Genomic DNA, 17,005 nt, shown 5'->3' with positions numbered 1-17,005 from the left:
ATAGATGTCCATAAAAATGACCTGTAATTAGCAGTGTTCCTTTCCTGTGGTGCCATTTTTTTCTTTCTTGAAAATGGAAAACGGTGATTATGCTAGTCTTATAATTTTCTTTGTTGATAAAATGGTTTTAAAACACACAGTGAAGTTAACTGTGGTACCTACATTGAAGCATAAATGAAGAAAGTGTTCCCAGAGGCTCAGCCTATGAATTATATCTCAGTTGGACTGATTTGCTTTTCATATGCAATCTGAAGAGCTTTAGTGCTTATAAATGGGATATAGTTATCACAGCTGTTGCAAATGTTTAACAGCAGTAGGGCTAGAAGTGTATGAATGCCATTTAGGCTGCATATACTGTATATGCACAGTATATTGGTACCATATCCGTTATCAGCCAATATTGGGTATTTCATGCTCATTTCCTCTATTTTTAGGGAGAAAGCTTTAAGAACACCATTAAATGTAATCCTTGTCCAATCCAAAAATTAATAAACTTTTTTTTAAACTGTATATTATAATGTTGTAACTACTAAAATTAACTCGTAGCATTAAAAAGATTTTAATTTTTGAGACAAAATGCAGATTTTTACAGAATGACCATTTTTCGGTATTATTACATTCCTCATTTTCAGTGTGGAAAATTTCTATGAATGCTAAATCTGATTTCAGAAGTGTTTGTGCCACATTGCAGTTTGAAATATTATTTTTGTAAAGACTAATTTATTGCATTAATAGTTGTTGGGTTGACTTCAAGAGCTGAAAAGTTTATTGCAACCACTTTTAAGCAGAACCACAAGTTCTAGAAGAAAAAAAAGTAAGTCGACTACTAACTGGGGGGATTTCAGCTTTTCACGCTCACAAGTCACAATACAAATATAATCCAGGGCTTCAAATGCAAAACCTCAGCACAGAAAATCCTCTTGTGTTACTTCTAGAGTTGGGAGACACAATTTACCTTTGAATTCAGCACTGAAACGTCAATCTCTGATGACAAACCCCAAATGCATGTTTTCAATTCCTTTTTGTTTATTCTCAAACATTTATTGAGGAGCCAAGACAGATTGAAATAGAATTGCTTTCTTTGATACAATGTGTTTTTTAGTGTCATTTTTTTTTTTCACCCATTCCCTGCTATATCAGAGAAATGCTTTGGTTTTTCAGAGGCTGTTGCAGTGATTGAAAGAGGCGGGAAGATCCAACATCTGTTTGTGGATTTGAACTTGCTTTCTGCCTATTCCTCCACTCCTGTGAAAAAAAAAAAAATCAAATGAACGCACTGACCCATTTTCCTTTTCCTCTTCCCCCTCCCGGTCCTTTCTGCCCCTACATTTCAGTCAAGCAGCATTATTCAGAAAGCAGAAAAACAGCACACTAACACAATGTGTGGACTTGAAAGTATTCATTTAGCGTGGCAATCATAGCTGACCCAATAGCCTGAATACAGTGTGTTAATATAAACTCATGCTGCTTCTGAAATCGCTTATTATATAACAGGTACTACATTTGGTTTGAAACTTACTTTGCAACCTTTAAAAAGTACTTTCTATGTAGTATGAATGTGTGTAGTATGAATGAAATTTGGACGTACTACATTCACTATGTTGTCATTGTCATGTGACGTACGGCGTCAGTTGCATCACTTCACTTCCATTCACAAATCCTCTCCCGTGGCCTCATAGGATAGTATGGATAGTAAAGTGTCCATCGAATGTCCACAGAATTTTCATTTTTGGGTGAACTATCCCTTTTATGAAAGCTTCTATGATCACATGATCCTAGGTGGTGCTTTTTTGTGATTTATTTTGAAAGCTTATATTATTTTATATGATTTCAAACCCATGCACGCTAGGATTGTTATTGCTCTGCCATAGCAAAAGAATTTCATATCCCCCTGTTGCCGCTCAGCAAGGATGACAGTTCTCCTGTTCATTTCACCATCTGTGGAAAATCCATGTGACCCTTTATTCAGCCCCCTAGTATTTTGTGCACTTGAATTAAAGAGCGTATGAATGCATGCATGTCGAAACAGGAGGGGGTGTTGACATGCTTCAACAGTGCCCTGAAAGTTTCCCAAAAGACCACTAGGAACAGCTGGGTTAACTGGGACTAGTGCCAGAGGCCCAGCCAGGGCACTTCGCAGAACAGAGCAATTGAGCCACGCAAGACTGCAGCCCGGATGCCGGCGGGACTGAGAGGCAAAGAGCCCAAATCAGAATGTCGCTGCCTTCATGCTGCTAGAGAAATGGACAGTGTTAATGTTAATGGAATGTAATGCGTAATGTGGCTGATGTCCTGTTACAGATCCATCTCATCGTCGAGATACAAGGTTTTTGTTGATTTTAATGACCGTTCTGTTATATTAAAGGGTTAGTTCACCCCAAAATTTAAATTACTCATGTCATTCCACACCCTTAAGACCATCGATCATCTTCGGAACACAAATTAAGATCATTTTGATGATGGCTCAGTGAATCCTGCAGTGCCAGCAAGACAATTAACACTTTCACATGCTCAGAAAGGTACTAAAGGCAGGTACTTAAAACAGTTCATGTGACTACAGGGGTTCACCCTTAATGTTATGAAGCAATGAGAATGCTTTTTGTGCACCAAAAAAACAAAATAACGACTTTATTCAACAATATCCAGTGATGGGTGATTTCAAAACACTGCTATCTGAAGCTTCGAAGCTTTTGAATCTTTTGAATCTTTTGTTTCGAATCAGTGGTTTGGAGTGTGTATCAAACTGCCAAAGTCACGCCCCCAAGTTTTGAAATTTCCAAACACTTTTGATGTAACGAAGCCTCATTTACTGAAATCATGTGACTATGGCAGTTTGATACACGCTCCGAACCACTGATTCGAAACAAAAGATTCAAAAGCTGCGAAGCTTCATGAAGCAGTGTTTTGAAATAGGCCATCACTAGATATTGTTGAATGAAGTTATTTTGTTTTTTTGGCACACAAAAAGTATTCTCCTTGCTTCATGTTCAGATTTTATGAAAAATATCTTAATTTGTGTTCCGAAGATGAATGAAGGTCTTACGGGTGTAGAACGACATGAGGGTGAGTAATAAATGACAGAATTTTCATTTTTGGGTGAACTAACCCTTAACCCTAACTATTTTAAAGTGTACAGTGAATTAGTATGAAAATCTTGAACCTGTTCCAATATCTGTGTTGGGAAATTTTTTTGCCCTCATGCTAAATTTCCTATTTCGTAAATTACTGTTGAAATGATGGATTTCATCAGCGCAGTGGTAAATGTGACTGCACTTTAAGGTTCACTCTACAGAAATGGTTTTGGTTATGATGTCGTGACCATGAGTGCATTTACATTTGAGAGCTCACATTTACACATCAGTACCTATTTAGTACTCACAAACCTCATGATAAATGGTCAGCAGAGCCAACTATTCCAGTAAGAAGAAAGCAGCAGTCATTTACTTACTGTATACTATAGAGGTCTTAAAGATATAGTAGCAAAAACAAAACACTTTACAATTATAATATTCATCATGCAAATTAACATTATATTTGTTTATTTGTTGCAGAGTAATTGTAAGTTCACCACAAATAAGCAGTTTTTACAAGGATATTTAGTTTGATAACCATTTTTGATTAGCAATACTAAATAGAATTAGGAAGGATACAATAAAAAAAAGATAAAATAAAATAAAAAAAAGAGAATACAATAAATAAATGAATGGCTGGTGTTTTGGCGTTTTTGCTGACTGAATGTCCAACTCGCACCACAGAAAATGAGTGATATCCATCTGTGTGGTCCTGTGTTCAAAATGTGTGGCCCTGGTCAACAAAAGACCAGCAATTGTGGGAACAGGACTTGAAGCTTCACTAACTCTGGAGCTCTGTGGGCTATTCATTCTCATTGCCTCATGAGGAGACTGTAAAGCTAGATCAGTAAATAGCATACATTATTAAATGTGACTATTTGAAAGAGTTATTATCATTCCATGAGCAGATCTGTATAGATCTGGAAGAATAGTTATGAATAAAAGTAAAAAATGTCAAACCACAGCGTTGTGTATTAGTTTGGTGTAACAGATGCATATTAGTGTGAATTATTATATTGAATGAAATAATTAATCTCCCTCCTTTCTCTTTCTCTTGACAGGAGTTTGCTACCCTGACTAAGGAGCTGAATTTGTGTCGAGAGCAGCTTCTAGAAAAAGAGGAGGAGATATCTGAGCTTAAAGCAGAGAGGAATAATACCAGGGTGAGTATGTGTGTGCGTTAAGGTGACCAGACATCCCAATACATTCGGGACAGTACAGCAGTACAAGCTTGTGTTTTGTCCCAGTATTTTATTTTAGCTTTTGTTAATTTTAGATTAAATTTCTGTCTGTAAGATTTCTTTGATAGATAGATAGATAGATAGATAGATAGATAGATAGATAGATAGATAGATAGATAGATAGATAGATAGATAGATAGATAGATAGATAGATAGATAGATAGATAGATAGATAGATAGATAGATAGATAGATAGATAGATAGATAGATAGATAGATAGATTTGAGCTTTGACATCAATTACATTTTAAAATGTTGAATGGTAGTAGTGTCTGTGCTAGGGACTGTAAAATAACTCATTTTTAATAGTCAACTAGTTCTCCTGAAAAGTAGTAAGTGGGTAAATGTTTATGTAAGTGCTTCACTTATGTAAATGACCATACATCATGCAGCATCAGCGGTCTTTATGTTTCTGGCAAGGCCCGTGCTGCTAGATTGTATGAATAGAGAGGATGTTCACACAGCTGAGGTGATGCGGGTGACAAATGGAAGTGTGTATATCTCCATTGCCAGATTCATGCTGCTGCATTGTCATGAACAATGTAAAAGATGTCCATTCGCTTGTAGACTCTGTCAGCCTCAGGGCGATTTGCAAGATTTTTTTTTTTTTTGGTTTGTAAGCACCCCAGATGAACTCAGACCATCTGATGTCGCAGTGCCAGCTAAATTTGCTTACGACATGCATTTCCAATGCAAAGCACCCAAAATTCACTTTATTTTCACACTTGTGTGATTTTAATAATGGATTGGGCTGTTACATGCTACTATACAAGGCTAATAAGTAGCAGTTTGTGACGAGAAATTTTCTTCCTGTAAGTGTGTATAGAATAAGCTCAACTGAAGTTATGTGGATGGATGTGCTAGTATGTGCTTGGGTGTTTCTGCATCTTTATGTTGTTCTATAGCTTCTTTTGGAGCACTTGGAGTGTCTGGTGTCTCGTCACGAGCGTTCGCTGAGGATGACTGTGGTGAAGAGGCAGGCTCCTCCACCATCCGGGGTGTCTAGTGAGGTGGAAGTGCTCAAAGCTTTGAAATCCCTCTTCGAGCATCATAAGGCCTTGGATGAAAAAGTGAGACACTTTAAATTCATATTGTCTTCTTATAACATATTTTTCTTTGTTTAATGTGTAATGTTGCTGTTCGAGCATGAAAATGGTCTGCAAATTTACAAAGCACAATGTCCACTTAAAAGGCAGTTATTTTCTATATCAGTAAGCAGTTTTTCTGAACTCCCTGAAACACCTTGAATTTAGTCTTAAGTTTTCTTCCAGGAAAATACGTGTCACACTATACCTCATTTAAATAATTCCCACCGAAATCATAGGCCAAATAAAGGGGCCAAAGCTTATTGAGTCCCATTAGTAGTAATGTTGTCAAAAATATTGATATTTCAATATGTATCGATACTGAAATATCTTAAACTATTCTAATACTCCTTTTCTGCTGTATAGATACACCGATACCAGCTGCGCATTCTCTCTCTCTCTTCTCTCCGATGGTGAATTGACACACACATGTGCCTACTCTGCGGGGTTGCAGATATTGCATATAATTTTAATAATTTCCACAGGTTTCGCACACACACCAAAAGTGCTAGCACCACTGATCTATTGGTGTACACATAAAGCCGCCTCTCAAACAGCTTGTGAATAACAAATTGAGTTCTTTTTCATGGCTTATTGGGCTTAAACAGTCAAATGCACACAACATTATGTCAAAATGCCCAAATGCCCAGTATTCAGGTAAAAACATAAATAGTTGTGAAAGAAAACACATGTTGTGTAATAGTATATTGGATCTGTGCATAAGCTCATAAAGTGACAGCAGCCTATTATACTTGTTACTTAATCAAAGAACAAAAGACCAAAAGAAAATCACTCACTGCTCTTGACTGAATAACTTTTATAACTTTAATTATAAGCATTAATCTGTATTTAATTTTTACAATGAAGATTATCCAGTGTTATTTTTCATTTATTTATTTTCTGTAGTATTTCTTACCTGAATATTGCTGTTAGACCCACCTGAAAAACTTAAAGCCTTTTTTTTTTTTCATTTATTTGTGCTGTCATTTGCAATTTTATTTGTTCTTATTTTATATTTTTTTTGTAAATTTAGTTCAGTTTCAAATAAAGCCTCCCTGTGCTGTGTGTAAGCTATTGCAGTAAAATTATCAAAAAATTATGAGGTAATAATTAAAATATCTATATAACAGTTTTGCAATTCAAGTATCGTGAAAACACTAATTAATAGTGTGCTGAAACTCGTGGTTATAGTTAGGGTGTGACATTTCTGAAACATGCTGGAAGTGGTTGACCAATCACAACACACTGATTCAGCCAACCAATCAGAGCAAATTGTGCTTTCCAGAAGGAGGAGCTTCATAGAGTCAAGAGGCTTGTTCGAATTCATGCAGCACTGCACAGACTGATCGGTTGAATTGAAACAGTGCATGGCGGTTAGAAATTTTGGCTGACTTGAGACAGCGCTGACACCACTTGACTGTGACATATGGCATCAAAGTACCGTGAGAGCGATTCAAGAGCAATCGGCTGAGTCAGCCTACACAGCTTCTCAAGAGTGGCTGCACAAGCTTTGATGACGACACAGCTGTTCCACGATTGGTCAGATTCACCGCATGACAACAATTACGTGTGTTTCATGTTTATTCTCACACCTTCAGTTCCACTAATGTTCACAAATCTGTATTTCTATAACAGTTAAAGCTCTTTTCATGTAGTTGTGATGTGATATTGTGTCATGCTCATCAGAATAAAAAAAAAATGAAAAAACATAGACCCCAATTCATTGGTATTTAAATACAGAATATAGAACTATATTGAACAAACAGACATTGTTATTAAAGGGTTAGTTCACCCAAAAATTAAAATTCTGTCATTTATTACTTACCCTCATGCCATCCACACCCGTAAGACCTTCGTTCATCTTCAGAACACAAATTAAGATATTTTAGTTAAAATCTGATGGCTCAGTGAGGCCTACATAGGAAGCAATGTCATTTCCTCTCTCAAGATCGATAAAGGTACTAAAAACATATTTAAATCAGTTCATGTGAGCACAGTGGTTCAATATTAATATTATAAAGCGACGAGAATATTTTTGGAGCGCCAAAAATAACAAAATAATGACTTAAATAATGAATCAAAATCATGATTCGACACACTGATTCACTTGTGCTCCGATGCTACATGAAGCAGTGTTTTGAAATCGTCCATCACTAAATAAGTCGTTATTTTGTTATTTTTGGCGCTCCAAAAATATTCTCATCGCTTTATAATATTAATATTGAACCACTGTACTCACATGAACCGATTTAAATATGTTTTTAGTACCTTTATGGATCTTGAGAGAGGAAATGGCATTGCTTCCTATGGTGGCCTCACTGAGCCATCGGATTTTAACTAAAATATCTTAATTTGTGTTCCAAAGATGAATGAAGGTCTTAAGGGTGTGAAACGGCATGAGGGTAAGTAAGAAATGACAGAATTTTCATTTTTGGGTGAACTAACCCTTTAAGTAGTACATAAAGTACTGAATGTATCACTGCTATGATAAAGTATGCAAACACAGTACAATCATCATTACGGGAAGCATAAAGTGTCCGACTTCACTTCTTTATTTTCAGCTCCTCCCCAACGAATGGCAACTCTCGCCTATCGGTTGCATCCAGCCGCAGCCCATGTCGAACACACCTAAGAACTAAACAGAGCCTTACTGACAGTCTGGGAGGAGAGGTGCAGAAAAATAAAGTGTTCTTTGAACATTCAAGCCTGAAAACCTATTCTAGTAGACCCCGAAAAACAAAATCAAGACTTTGTAAAAGGGCATAAAAGGTCCTCTTTAATGTTTTTGTGAAGTCATTATGAGCGTGTAACATTAGTGGTAGTTGAAGTGGAATGTATTAGATGCTGACAGGGCTTTGTTGGCACGTGTAAATTTGGCAATTAAAATCTTTTGTTTTTCATTTGCACAGGTGCGTGAAAGGTTACGTGTGGCTCTTGAAAGGGTGACTACATTAGAAGGACAGCTGGCAGCCGCCAGTCAGGAGGTACGTGTATTGTGCGTGTGTGTGTATATGCTTACGCTCTGGTATGGATTTGCTGATCTCATTAACATCTGTCCAATGAGCACCTGCCCCCTGATGTCAAATCATGCAGGAAATGCACGCTGTCTGTTTCCATCACTTACATGCCACTGAGAGTTCAAGCAAAGCGAATGCACTTGACATACCGTAGATTTACACTGATAAGTAAAAGCATTGACAACACAATTACTCACTGCACTTCATTTCAGTGCATTCAGTTTTTTTAGCTTAAACGGATTATTGAATGTGGTTTTTGCCTAGAATAATTCATGGGCCCTAATTGGTTTGTATGTAACATCACACTTTTTTGTTGTTGTTGCTAATGCATGTTGTTCATTAATTGATGATTTGTGGATTTGTGAATAAAACAAAATATGCATTTTTACATATCAATCATACTCATTATTTGTAACTTACATTTTAATATTTCAATGATTAACTACTTTTTACACAAAATGCCCATCATCTAGTTTTAGCAGTAGTTTCTCTTCATTTACACTGACAATATATTTTAGATGCTATTTGCAGTAACTGCCTGCGTCAATTACTGCAGCTGCTTCAGAGACCTTGTGCAAAGTATGCAACCGTCAACAACACTATCCAGTGTCAGCATCATAAAATCTAGTTCACCTGAAAATTTTGTCATCAAAAAATGTTGATTACATAGACTTTCAATGGATGAACAAAAATGATGAGAGAACATTGAAAATATCTTAATTTGTGTTAAATGAACAAAAGGCTTGTGGGTTTGGAACATTTTTGGTGAACAATCTTGTTAATGTTTAATTTAAAAGCTTAAGTAGGAGGTATATACTGACTTCATAGTGGAAAAATACATATGAAATGTAAAATACATTTAAAAAGTGCTGCAGGCTTTAATGACCCAGTTATACACTCCCCCACTGAATAAATCTTCACATCATTCATAACTGTCTAATACGGGTTGGTCAGCATGTGTGAACACACTGACAAAAAAGCTATTTTTTTCATTATCCACTGAGTAAGAAGAGTCTTTGGCTGCAGCCCGCACTGCAGAGGCGGCATGAGAAGTGGCCTCTGGGTGTCATGATGCTGCATTTAGACCATCGGGAAGATTTTATGCTGTCTCAGTACAAACAGGACCTAATGCTGCAAAGGGAACAAAGGAAGTGGTCAGTGTTGGGGAATCTACTTGGAAACTCTCAAACTACAAGCTAATCATATTTTGAAGAAGGTTATCTACCATCAAGCTACCCACCTTATTTTTTACATGAGAGCATTTTTAATTTGAGCATTTTGGTTTGTTATGCTGCTTGATATTGCAAACTTTTATTTTTTTATTTATTATCATAATCATATCATAACCACACTAATTTGTACTGTTAATAGTTTTACCTTTTATTGCACTTATTGTTATTTTCTAGATATTTACCTTACTTCCGTGTTGAAAAAATGGTGGATATATGGTTGTGAAAAAGTAACTGTTAAAGTTACTTCAGGGGAAACATTTTTATAAATAAAAATATCTAACTACCCAATGACATAATTTAATCAGAACTGCACTTTTGCTGGCACAAAAACAAAGGGTTTTAAATGAATGAACGATTTTTTCAAAGTCAAAGTATCAAACTTAAACAGGTACATTTATAATATGTGACCCTGGACCACGAAACCAGTCATAAGGGTCAATTTTTTGAAATTGAGATTTATACAACATCTGAAAGCTGAATAAATAAGCTTTCCAATGATGTATGGTTTGTTAGGATTGGCTGAGATACAACTATTTGAAAATCTGTAATCTGAGGGTGCAAAAAAATCTAAATATTGAGAAAATGGCCTTAAATGTGTCCAAATGAAGTCCTTAGCAATGGATATCCACTCAAAAAAAAATTATATATATTTACATTAGGAAATTTACAAAATATCTTCATGGAACATGATCATTTTGACCCATAGGTACGACTGGTTTTGTGGTCCAGGGCCACATATTATTCCATGTATTTAACACAAACACTCTAATTTACGTAGCCGAAAACATTGTACATCATACAAGGATATGAATTAATGAATCATTTTTACATGAACCGTCTGAATGAACAGAATCACTTTAATTAATCCGACTTTCCAATGCTGTTTAGAGAGAGGTGATGGACTGTCAGACTTTCCAACTCCACATACTTAATATGAGAGAAAGGCCAGCCTGAATGAAATGATTCGCTATAAAGAAATGGACTTTGAAGATGAGAAAGGGACCGTCCGAACGAACTTAGACTGAATCAATCTTTCTAGTGGGACCATTTAAGTATTAAATTTAAGTTTTTTCCCTCAGCTCAGATATTAAAACCGTGATGAAGCATTTGGTCACATTACTCGTTGGAAAAAGCTACACTACTTTGAAATCACTGAACTACGACACACAGTATTATTATTGCAACTGTTACCTAGTTACTCACCGTTACTGGTCACCAATAGATTGTGTGTCATAAAGCTCTAAAAACACAAACTTTCTTTTATTCCACTCTCACAAATGTGATTTTATTGTCCTCATGCTGGAGAAAAAGAGACTGTAATGCTGTATATTCTTCAGTCTATTTTGTGGTTGTGTTGTTGTGTTGAATGTTGCACTCCTACAGTAGTTGGTTTTGAGGTATTATTACGAAGCGGTGTCTCTCACTTTGTCTCGCCAGCCTGCTCTAATACTCTAATAAAAACGAGCTATAATAAAGAGAGCCTTGCGAATATGTAAATCCGATCCCTTCATCTAAATACTGGCATGCAAATGAATGTGTACATATTTTAATTGTCTCCCTCCAATTTTCACATTCACTGGGCCTGATATGCCAGGATTCAAATGCAAATGGCCTACCAGTATTTCATTAATACCTTAATAACATGCTGCTTTTAAGCACAATGATAAGTTAATTCCTCAAAATGGGTAGTTCTTATAATCTTATCTCCCGCAAGACTCCTAGCCTCCCTTAAGAAGACAGGAACAGTGCTCAAATGCTATTAAAAGGAACACTATTAAATCCCACTATCACTGAAAATGTACATCTTCATAATGTGCAATTGGAAAAAAGGGAATGGAAAAGTGCATCATTGTCTGTGCTGTGCTGTGTGAGCAGTAATTATGTGGTATGCCACATTTAATGTGTCTAACATGAATGCACATACTATAAAACATAGATAGAGTGACTTTTTTTGGTGTGTTTTTGTTTATCTAGGTGGTCATGTTGAGGCAAAGAAAGGATGGACGAGCAGATGGGGATGCTGTGGACAGGATGGACAGCTCTAAACCTACTTGGAAGGTATGTGTGTTTTTGCTTAAAGTTGGATTAGCATACATTTAAATATTTAAGTTTTGTGAGTGCTTAAAATAGTCACTTGTGCTAAAGCATTCTAAAGTACATGTTTCTACAAACTTGTAATAATCTTTTAGAATTTAGATTTTTAATGGAGTAAATTCACGAGGAAACAGGATCAGAGTGTCTGAAAAAGGTCATACAGGGAGTGCAGAATTATTAGAATTATTAGTTGATTTTCTGATCATATTTTTTTTCCAAGCACATTTTACCAATTCCAATCCACATCAATCTTAATAACTACTATTAATATTGTTTTTAATCATTTATAAGTGATATATAATTGTTCATGAAGGCTGGAAATGAAAAATGCCCTATATTCAGGTGTGCAGAATTATTAGGCAGGTTTTCTTTTACAGATAAAATGAGCCAAAAAAGAGATTTAACTCAGACTGAAAAGTCGAAAATTATTAAATACTCATGAGAAGAAATTGCAAAGTTAAAGCATGACCATTGGACAGTGAAATGCTCATTGGGTCAGCGGGGTCATACAAAAACAGCTGGAGAAGAAAAGACACATTAACTGCAAAATAATTAAGAATTAAGGTGAAGAATTAAGTGTGAAACCATCAGGAACCCTTTAGTCTCCAGCGCCACCATTTCCCATTACTGAAACCTACCTGGAGTCTTCAGAAGTGTGAGGTGTCAGGATCTGAGAGACTTAGGTTAGGTGAAGAATCCTAAAAAGTGACCTGCTCTTAATAAGAATCACAAGCTGAAGTGTTATAAAGTACATGAAGACTGTGTTTTTATAGGCCTTATAGACAGACAGCTTGAGAGTGACTCCTGAAGGACCAGCACCACATCCTCTTGTACCACTGTTTGAAGAATTTATCTTCCAGAATCTGGCAGTAAGGTGTGGGAGTTCACTTTTAGTCCATCTCTTATCCTGAAATGTCCATCTTGCAGAGATGGACTAAATGATCTTCCAAAACTTACGGTGCTGGAGACTAAAGGGTTCCTGATGGTTTCACACTTAATTCTTCACCTTAATTCTTAATTATTTTGCAGTTAACGTGTCTTTTCTTCTCCAGCTGTTTTTGTATGACCCCGCTGACCCAATGAGCATTTCACTGTCCAATGGTCATGCTTTAACTTTGCAATTTCTAGTATTACATTAGTATTGTGTCCTTCTCATGAGTATTTAATAATTTTTGACTTTTCAGTCTGAGTTAAATCTCTTTTTTGGCTCATTTTATCTGTAAAAGAAAACCTGCCTAATAATTCTGCACACCTGAATATAGGGCATTTTTCATTTCCAGCCTTCATGAACAATTATATATCACTTATAAATGATTAAAAACAATATTAATAGTAGTTATTAAGATTGATGTGGATTGGAACTGGTAAAATGTGCTTGGAAAAAAAATATGATCAGAAAATCAACTTGCCTAATAATTCTGCACTCCCTGTATAGAGTAAAACAGTTAAACTAAATTAGGTTTGACATTATCTTTTTTGCTCACCAGCCACTGTGGCTAGTGGTTTTCCAAAGTTACTAGCCACTCAGCGTTTTCACTGTTCACAATTTTGCTGTTGGGAAATTACATTTTATATGATTGAAGTTGACTTTGGCATGCTAAAATTACTTGATTTTGAGTCATTTTACTTGATTAGCTAGATTTAAAACCCTTTCAAACTTTCAAATGCAGATTGACCGCCTAAATGAAGATGTATGGGTGGGCAAGGGGTGGGTAATATGAACATTATATGATAAATTGTATAATTTTATAAGTTATTTTTTTTAGGCTATATAAAAAGAACAAATAAGCAAATTACGAATACAATAGTAAATGAAATAGCCTAAACTATTTTTTCAGATACAGTAGGTTTATTTAACATTTCTTTAACATCTTCTGTTGTTTGTTTAACATTGATGACATACAGATATTTAGTTGGGCTGCTGAATGCATGTACGTAATATACTGACACACATCCAGTTTTTACCCACCTGTTTACGTACACTTAAGCCATAACCGACTGTATCCACGTGAGATACTCCACACGTTGGACATTTTGACATCTGTGTGTGCGTGTATTTGATTATTCAGGCGCAAGGAGATCTGATCGTGCGCGACAAAGAGAGAGAGCGCACACGCGAGAAAGTGCTTCTCTTGTTTGTCATTCAATTCTGCCGATCCCGTTTTCACTAACTACAAGTTAATCGATAACAAATTGTGATTGGAATGTAATTTTGTGCTTCGATGAGCTTAGCTACCTTTCATTTGACTGTAGGCTGAAATTATATTCAACCCGCCAAAGTGGCTGGTGGGAGTGGCTGTCTTACCCGCCACAGCTGAAATCTGCCCGCATTTGGCAGGTTGGCAGGTGTTAATGTCAAGCCCTGATTAGGACTATTGTTATAAGTGAACCTCAGGAAGAAAAATTTAAATCTAATTGTATGATAAGATCTTTTTAAGCTAAATTTTTATCAGGACATGCTGTACACCACGTTGTAATTCTAACCTCCTTGAATCACCAAGAACACAAATGCAATGCAAATGTTATGCCAAAATACACTAACGTACACAAGTTTGAGCTCAGTATTTTTTATTTTTTTTGGAAAGAAAGAAACTAATACTTTATTAAAGAAATTGATCAACAGTGACAGTAAAGACTTTTATATTTTTTTTAAATTCAAATAAATGCTATTCTTTTGAAATTTCTATTCATCATAGAATCTTAAAAGAATCAGCACAACTGTTTCAACAATGATAATAATAAGAAATGTTTCTTGAGCACCAAATTCTGAAAATGATTTCTGAAGGATCATGTGACACTGAAGACTGGAGTAATGATGCTGAAAATTCAGCTTTGCAATAAATTACATTGTAAAATATACTAAAACAGTTATTTTAAATTACAACAATATTTCACAATGTTAATGTTTTTACTGTATTCTTAATCAAATAAATTCAGACTTGGTGAGCTTTAGAGACTTCAATCAAAGATATTAAAAAATCTTACCGACCCCAAACTTTTGAACGATGAGTGTATTGTATAACCCCATAGGTTTTATCATTACTTATACTTTGTAACTGTTTATATCTGAGGCACTGGTCCAAAAGGGATACCTCCTGCTCTAATGCCTCTCTCACAGATGGTATTTTCTTCGCTACTGAGAAATAAACTGCATTGATTATGCGCCAAGTGGTTTTGCCCTTCAACCTTCAGCACAGGCTGCTAAATTGTCTCCTGTCTCTGAGTGTGACTCACTTCTAGCTGCTCGCCAACTGGAGTCTGGTCAATAGGAGAATTGTGAATTGCTCTTAAACTTTGATCCCGTGGTTCAATTTTAAAATATCACCATATATTTTATTTATTTATTAGAAATGCTATTGATTGATTTTCTGTAGTAAGCGATTCTTTTCAATGCAGCAATATTGATTTGCCCATTAGTATGCAAAATTAGTTTGGGAGCAGAAATTAGCTTGTGGTTTCATTATAAGGTTCTGTCTTTAAAGTCGGCATGAAAAGAAAATTCACCCTATTATCTAAATGCATGTTATACAGTAGATCTTACTGTGAATTATTCATCCATATATGTTTTGTAAAAAAAAAAAAAAAAAATCTCATAATTTTTAATCAAAATGTCATAACTTGATCTTCCAGTGAAATGTCAGACTTTTCTCTGGTGATGTATGCAGAACTTCTTCAATCATTTAGTCAGCTTAAACTGTTCCTGCAAGATTGTGTTCATCTGCCTCCCTGCCCACATCACAAAATTTATTTTTCAGTAATCCAATTACACTCGCATACAGTATATGTCATAACTGAACTGATGCTACTTCAGTTTCATTGCAACTAACACCAACAAACTTTACTTTCCATGTTGATGTATTTCCTATTGAAACAGGAAGTTATGGTAGGGCATTTTTATGATATAATGTATTATATTTAAAGATTTAAGGGTTTTAAATGTGTACATTTACTATATTTTAGTAAATATACAAAATAAAACCTTAAAAAAATGTGTATGTTTACTAAAATATAGACTTTTTTAGTTAGCATTTAGGAGTACAATAGTATACAGATGAACTTTATAGTTAAAGTTGGCATGAAACGTAAATTGTGAAAGTCTTTTCTTCCCTATTGTGATGTACAGTATATCCAAGTGAAACGGCTTATTGAATAAGAAAAAATGTAGGATGGGTCGTGATTTTGTCCACCAGGAATTGATTGGATCATTAGGGCCCAAGCGAAAATTCGCGCAGGGCCCTCTTGTTCTTCTAAGGATTATTATTATTATTATTTTTTATTTTTTTTATTTTTTTTTTCGTCTTCCGGGGCTTTTTGGGGGCCTTAACATGCTCAAAAACTCTTGAAAATTGGCACACACATTGGAATCCGCGGCCATTAGGACGCCGGAGAGGCTGGTACCCGGGCGTGGCAGGGGGGCTCGACAGCGCCCCCTTGAAAAAAGTCAGAAAATTTGGTCCATATATTAAACATGCTTGCACGTATTAGTATGAAACTCGGTACACATATAGACCTCATCGGGCCGAACAACTTTCGCGCTCTAAGTTAATCGCCACGCCAACAGGAAGTCAGCTATTAAGGGTTGTTTGAAAAACGCATGCTCTGGAATTTGATATACTCCTCCTAGACGATTAATCCGATCGCCACCAAACTCGGTCAGCATGAAGTCAAGACACTGATGATTAAAAATTGCCAGGGGATTTTTGATATCTCGAACGGTTTGGCCGTGGCGAGGGCAACGAATTTATGGCGAGAAAAAGGAAACAGGAAATGTGTTATAACGTCTTAATACATATATTGATCTTTATGAAACTTCACGAGTGTGTTCGTTATAGGAGTCTGATCACATGGATGTGACTATTGTGAGTCAAAGTTATAGCGCCACCAACTGGCAGCAGGAAGTGTATCACTTTTTGAAATGTTTTGAGATCACCCTCTTATTTTTACCTGATTTGCTTCAAACTTCATCAGTGTAATGTCAATACACAGCAGATGTAGACCTATGACAGGATTTTTGATATTTGAAATATTGTTGCCATGGCAACAGGTCAAACTGTAATAATATTCTTGAGTGTTTTTGAGGCTCTTAACATGCTTCAAATTGCATGAAACTCGACACACACATCAATATTGTCAACCAGTAGACATGGACAAAGCCATAGAAATGGGCGTGGTGGAGGGGCTCAGTAGCGCCACCTTTTGACAAAAGTGGGGGGTTAGTTTTTCCTACAGTCACCAAACTCGGTACACATATTATTCTCATCAAGCC

General features: G+C 35.9%; 1 protein-coding gene across 6 annotated transcripts in view; it reads left to right on the top strand.

Moving 5' to 3' along the window:
• ppfia4 (PTPRF interacting protein alpha 4) overlaps window positions 1–17,005 on the top strand; it is a 132,821-nt gene that overhangs the window by 69,222 nt on the left and 46,594 nt on the right. For all 6 annotated transcript variants that reach the window (XM_067388212.1, XM_067388210.1, XM_067388209.1 and 3 more), the window contains exons 2-5: window positions 4,133–4,234; window positions 5,217–5,381; window positions 8,306–8,380; window positions 11,620–11,703. In XM_067388212.1, coding sequence (XP_067244313.1) covers window positions 4,133–4,234; window positions 5,217–5,381; window positions 8,306–8,380; window positions 11,620–11,703 — 426 coding nt within the window. The remainder of the gene's footprint in view (window positions 1–4,132; window positions 4,235–5,216; window positions 5,382–8,305; window positions 8,381–11,619; window positions 11,704–17,005) is intronic.

The sequence above is a fragment of the Chanodichthys erythropterus genome, chromosome 6 (genome assembly GCF_024489055.1).
Source record: "Chanodichthys erythropterus isolate Z2021 chromosome 6, ASM2448905v1, whole genome shotgun sequence".
Classification (NCBI taxonomy): domain Eukaryota; kingdom Metazoa; phylum Chordata; class Actinopteri; order Cypriniformes; family Xenocyprididae; genus Chanodichthys; species Chanodichthys erythropterus.
Note: the sequence above shows the minus strand (reverse complement) of the source record. Positions and strands in the feature narration are given on the sequence as shown.